We start from the raw sequence: 6,550 nt of genomic DNA, 5'->3' as shown, positions 1-6,550 counted from the left end.
AATAATAACTCCTATACAAAGTATCAAACTAAGAAATATTGTTAGTTCTATTACATTGGGAGTTTTTCTAGAGATACTCAACAAATTTGCTTCAGATCATTCCAACATTTTCATTGTTCATGTCCGTGTAAATAAATATTACCTGCAAAAAAAAAATTGAACGTTAGAAATAAATAGTTAGAAATAAATAGTTGCTCAAATAAATAGCAAACTACCAGCATTTTGAAGAATTAAAAACTAAACCAATAGTCTCACAAGAGGGACTAGATATTAAGAAGCAAAGCACCAGTTTCTTGTATTCTGGGAACAAATTGCAGGGCATGAAAGTTACATCTGCAACGAAGTCTCTATATGAATTTTCCCGATTAGGAATAGCACACTAGGGCTTGAAATTCAAGATAGACAATAATAGAGGCATATCTGCCAGAACCTGGCAAATTGATTGTAATATCTAAGCATCAAATGATATTTACCTGAAGTTCAAATGGTATTGGGTCAAATGCAAGGCGATTCCCAAATCCAACAAAGTGAACAACTTGATTTTTAAGTATAATAGGTAGGATGTTTTTCAAGTAAAAGCTAGGCTTTGCCTCCTTTACCATGTCAACATCTGTCACCTGAAAAAGCATTCCCACAATTAAGAACATACAAAACCAATATATTTGAGTGTACTTATACTCTTATAATCTGCTGAAGTAGGAAAGTTACATACAACACTACCAATTGCCTCCAAGTCCAAAAACTGCAGTTCCTTGGGAAGTTCACGCACTATCCGAATATCAGGAGTCAAGTAGTTAATAAAATGCTCCTCCTAATAGATATCGCTGAATTGACTATGAAATTATGAAATAAGAGATCATAAGTTACACTTACAAATTCGAAACGTTATAAGAGAATACCCATGGACAGCAAATGTGAAAATAAAAATAAAGTAGAATAAATGCTAAACTAGAAATTTTACCATGGTAGTTTCCCTTCCAAAAATATGGGATAAAAAAGGCAGTAGTTAGTGAATTGCTAACCCATATGCCTAACCAGCTAACCTATCCCCTGAATTTTTCATATAACTTATAGCTATGTATTAGAATCACAGGTTTTATTCAGCTACAACAATCATAAAAAATTCACTTTCATATTATAACATCCCAGAAATCATCAGAGTTTTTACTAAGCATTTGGTCTAGCAACTAAATATTCCAAGAGAAATTAGGGACTTGTTTGGTTTGCATTTCCAAGAGAAGACACAGAGGACGACAACCTTCCACCTAAAGACCCTAAGCCATTCCACTAAACTAATTCTTCTCTCATTTAGAAATAGAAAATACCTAGGCATCAGTATCTCACGAAGCTTTAATCTTGCCATAAATTCAGCACTACCGCCAAGAATTATATCTGTCCCACGACCAGCCATGTTGGTAGCAATTGTCACGGCCCCAAGCCGACCACTCTGAGCTACAATCTCTGCTTCTCTCTCAACATTTTCTGGTTTTGCATTAAGAACCTTAAACAATACAGGGACAGGGTTCATTATATTATATCCAAAAAACTATCGGATTAGAAAGAACAGTTAGAAGAACAATTATTAATAACGGCATCCGGTCTTGGGCAAAGAATACACTACCCTTCTCCATTAAAGACATTCAACACAGGTAAGATTAAGAAAATAATGTGCGCTCACATCTTCCAAGATCCCCATTAAAACGAAAAAGACATTACCTCATGTGGAATTCCAGCTTCTTTCAATTGCTCTGACAAAGAATCGCTCTGCTCCATACTGGTCGTGCCAACAAGTACTGGACGACCAGTTTTATGCATTCTAGAGATTTCTACTACAACTGCTCGCCATTTCACACTAGTTGCCCTAAAAACTACATTAGATTCATCCTGAGAAGAAAATAAAGGCTCATTAGACATGATAAAACTCTTCAAGTTTTTTATCAAGAAATATATTGCTAACATGAAGAGAAGAATGGCAGTACATGGAAGGGTAAGTGATACTCCTTACAAAAGGGGAAAACAAGCATACTATCAAATAAACAGTTGGGAGGACAAGATACTCCTTAAATAAGCAAAAAGCAAGCAAACAAAAAATACTATCAATGAAGCATAACTTTTGAATTACTAATGAAGGGAATGATGATTAAAGACGAGAGGACAAGATATACACTTTATAGAAGCAAAAACAAACAAAATAAAATACTACCAGTGAAGCATAACTTTCCGATCTCTAAGCATTTAAGGGAAATGCCTCTAAATATATCATGGGCTTCCAAATAGAGACAAAAATCTACAGTATACCTATCCTGCAAAAGTTGTTTGTCTGAAAAATCTATCATCGACAGTGCAGAAGTTAGACACCAATTAAATACTCCAAACAACGGCTTATATAGCACATTGCAACAAAGAGCCTCCTCGCTTTCCCCGAAACCAGAAAAACTAGTAAATGGGAACTAATCTAAAATAGCAAGGCACACCTAACACTCACCAAAGATATCAAAACACAATATTCAAACAAAAGCATCATATTCAATGTGTGTAGTAATAATAAATGTGGGATTATAGTAAGTACATTGGTTTCTTAACCAATGGTCTTGAATTCAAGTCTTAGGAAAGGCAAAATTATTTTATGGTATTTTAATATATAAAAAACAGTATCTTGACAACTACTTCATCTTGCGAAACTCTTATAAGTAAAAGCCAATACTCCATGTTTCACATTGCAAAAACCATGATAGTGGTCTATGATTGACAAGCAAGATTTAAACCTTTCTTATCATAGGTTTATTTGTTGGAACGATTGTAACTTTAAGCTTGTAAATGCTCTCAAATTCTGTGCTTTTTGTTGCTGATGTACCAGTCATACCACAACGCTTAGGAAACTGCAAAAACACAGATTAAAAAGCGTCAAGGTAGTTTCTTAGGTAAATGAATTCCTGATTTCTGAAGATGAAACATTTCCAACCTGCAGAAAGAAATTCTGATAACTAATGGAAGCCAGTGTAACTGTTTCATTTTGAATTGGTAGCCCTTCCTTTGCTTCAACTGCTTGGTGAAGTCCATCACTCCACCTTCTCCCCTAAAGAAAAATTGAATTTACAAAAGAAAAAAATGTAATTAATAACATTTTTCTCATAAATAAAACAGTTAATTAATAACATAGTGGCCAGTGAAAGAAATCAAAGGATTTGATCTGCAGGAACAATATGATTATGCATATATTCTTTTATGATTTTATGATTGTCATCAAATTGATTATGCATATAACTTGTGCAAAGAAGCACAATTGATGCTTTTATGATTGTCAGCGAATTGAAACCTTTACCATTGTTTAATTGGTTACAAATTCTCTCTCCATTTTTATTCTTTCATCTCGTTCATTTCTCCACCTTTGCCTGTTTCATTTCATCCCTTTCCTTGTTGTGTGAAGTCCAACCAAGCAATACAGTCACTTGTGCTTTGCTGTTAACATCCATGGCTTCCAAGACTGCCTCCAACATTCCCACCAGGTAAAGCTTTCACCTTATCCATTCTTCATTCTTCAGTTTCAGATATATTATTCATTAAGTTATACGTAAGTTACCATCAAGAATCCTAACACTTTAATGTTACAAATGGATGAAAACCTTAAGGTCTTATATAGATCTAAGAGAAATACCAGACCTAAGAGGAAACTAACAGCCAAAACAAAATTCAAACACCAACAGCAACAGAAATGAGACCTTATCCTAAAAAAATCAATAAATCAATCACTGTCGACAGAAATAAATTCAAAAACTAAGAAGAAAATAATATCAGAAACAAAAAATAAAATCCCTAACAGAAACGGAACATAAATGAGACCTTTGGAAGAGTGAGGGACAGCGGCAAAGGCACCAAGCAGAGAAATGGAGGAACATCAGCGGCGGCAAAGCAGCGGAACACAAATTGCTGTTGATCTTGCTGCGCAAATGGCGGAATCGATTTCTCCACTCGCGATGAATCCTCGCAAACAGCCTTAAAAGAAAGACTTATCACAGAGGAAGGAAATTAAAGGAAAAGAAAGGAAGCTGACCTAGATCGTCACAGAGGAAGGAAAGGAAGGTGTTGACGATTTTGGTGGAGAAGACACAGAGGTCGATAAGGAGAGGAAGCTGGAGGAGATGTCACCGGAGGAGATCGCCGCTGTAGGAGATGTCGCCGAAGGAGATCGACGCCGAATGAGATGTCACCGGAGAAGATCGTCGGAGAACGCAAGAAGATCGGAGATCGTTGCACAGGCAAGGAGCAACAGCGTCACGCGCGTGGTGTTTCGACTTTCAAGTTTCCACCAAGGGTTTCTGAAATGTAGGATTACTAAGTTTGCCTTTATAGCACGTCAAAACTGCGGTTCAAAACCGCCATAATTACAAAAACGCCACAAATCCAAAAACTGATTACGGCAGCAGCAGAAAATGCCAGAATATCAAAATATTATGGCGATTCTTGAAAGTTGCCATAATATAAATGTCATTTTAACCTCTCAAATTCCAGCACCTCATACCAAATGCAGGCTTAGAGTGCCTTTGAAGTTGCGAAATGTTCGGGAGGGGGCGAGGGACAAGTAAGGATGGTAATGGAGCTTCTTGAGTACGGATAATCCTCCTCTCCCCTACCTTTATCCCAGTATGAGACAAAAATGTCTCTCTTTTTCATTTCTATTACAGGATTTTATGTATCAAATTTTTTGCGGAAGTGGATCTTTAGTGTCAATTTGTGCTAATTAAATTAAGCACTCCGAGTTAAAGGATTCTGCTAAAAACGTGTAGCAAACAAGCGTGACAAATAATAGTTTCGAAATAATAAAGAGATAATAACTTATTTAATTTAATTTTTATAATTTTATACGTATAACATCTATAATTAATAATTATATATTTATTATATCTAAAATTATATAATTATTTTAATAATAATTAATTTAAATGTTAATTAAAATAATTTTAAATTATGTAAGTTACCTTCTAGACTGTTCATTTCCACTTAGGTCTATGATGGAGAAAGGGAGATGTTTTGAATTGGAGATTCAAATAGTATTAAAATAATTTTTTATTAATTTTTTTTATAATTGATTGCAATTAACACTACAACATTTTAAGTTTACAGCCATAATCTTTTTAGTCACAGTTTAAAAGTGTGATCTAAAATCTTTTATGGTCATGATATTCAGATGTTTTAAAAAAAATTTTGGTCATGTTAGAGTTTTAAACCGTGACTTAAAATATTTGATAAGTAAAATAATAACCGTGACAAAAAACTGTGATCTTAGATAAAAAAAAAGGTAAAATATTAAATTGGTCTCTTATATTTGGATATAATCTTATTTTAGTCTTTAAGGTTTAAAGTGTCCTATTTGAATCTAAAAAATTTCATTTAACTTTAATGTAGTCCCATTGTGAAGTCAAAGTTAAATAATTTACGAAATATCCTACATAACAAGAATAAGGTCGATGATTTGGAGAACAAGTACAAGCTCCAGAGGCACAAAATCAATAGTAGATGCATTAATACATTTATTTATCATTAAATGATAAATAAATGTATTAATGCATCTACTATTGATTTTGTGCCTCTGGAGCTTGTACTTGTTCTCCAAATTATCGATATTGTTCTTGTACTGCTGTTATGTAGGACATTTCGTTAATTATTTAACTTTGACCTCATAGAGGGACTACATTGAAGCTAAATAAAAGTTTTTTGGATTCAAATAGGACACTTTAAACTTTAAGAACCAAAACAGAATTACGCCTAAATATAGAGGACTAATTTAGTACTTTACCCTAAAAAAAACTGTAATCATATAACTATAATCATGTCAAAATAGGTCATGATTTTAAAATTGTGATCTAAAGTTAAAAAGCGGTGAACATAAATTTTTAGTCACAATTTTCACTAGTTATGATTATGATTTTAAAACCTGACCATGGACAAAAAATATTACAATAAATGTAACTAGTATTCTCCTAAATATTATAATCAAAATAAAAAATGCTATCTATCTATTCTATTATATAAAAATCGGATGTCTACACTTAATGATAAAGCTGACGTGGCATGCTTTGGAGAGTGTTTCCCGATTTAATTGTTTTAACTCATTTAATATAATTTATTGCACTAACTTAATTATATCAACTAATTGATTTGATTAGATATTTAAATATTAATATAATTAATATAATTTATTATAATTTATATTACTTAATTAATTATATTACATTAATTATAATTCTTGACAAAAAAACTCATTACAAAATCGGTCGTATATGTGATTAATCGGTGAACCGTTAGTACTGGTTGGTTTTTTTAAAAGGTTTCTGGTTTGTTAATAACTCCTCCAAACGGTGCCATTTTGACTTTAAAAAAAAAAAAAGAAAAACTGAATCCCCAACGGCTTAAGCCCGTAACCCATTCCCACTCCCACACTTCTCTCATCTCCTCTCTGAAATTGATGTGAAAATGAAAGGCCAAATCTATAACAGTTGAGATTCTTGATGAAAATAAAAGGCCAAATCTACATGGAGCTATTCAAAATTAC

At 33.2% G+C, this 6,550-nt stretch overlaps 1 protein-coding gene across 1 annotated transcript; it reads right to left on the bottom strand.

Moving 5' to 3' along the window:
- On the bottom strand, positions 921-4,026 carry LOC107626914 (protein translocase subunit SecA, chloroplastic). Its single transcript, XM_021115645.1, has 5 exons — positions 3,841-4,026; positions 2,963-3,076; positions 2,766-2,879; positions 1,717-1,884; positions 921-1,501 (listed from the first exon to the last, which is right to left on the bottom strand). Exons 3-5 carry the CDS (start codon positions 2,859-2,861, stop codon positions 1,181-1,183), a joined length of 585 nt encoding a protein of 194 aa, XP_020971304.1. The 5' UTR covers positions 2,862-2,879; positions 2,963-3,076; positions 3,841-4,026; the 3' UTR covers positions 921-1,180.

The sequence above is a fragment of the Arachis ipaensis genome, chromosome B02 (genome assembly GCF_000816755.2).
Source record: "Arachis ipaensis cultivar K30076 chromosome B02, Araip1.1, whole genome shotgun sequence".
Taxonomy (NCBI): Eukaryota; Viridiplantae; Streptophyta; class Magnoliopsida; order Fabales; family Fabaceae; genus Arachis; species Arachis ipaensis.
The sequence above is the reverse complement of the archived record's forward strand: the minus strand, read 5'-3'. Positions and strand labels throughout refer to the sequence as shown.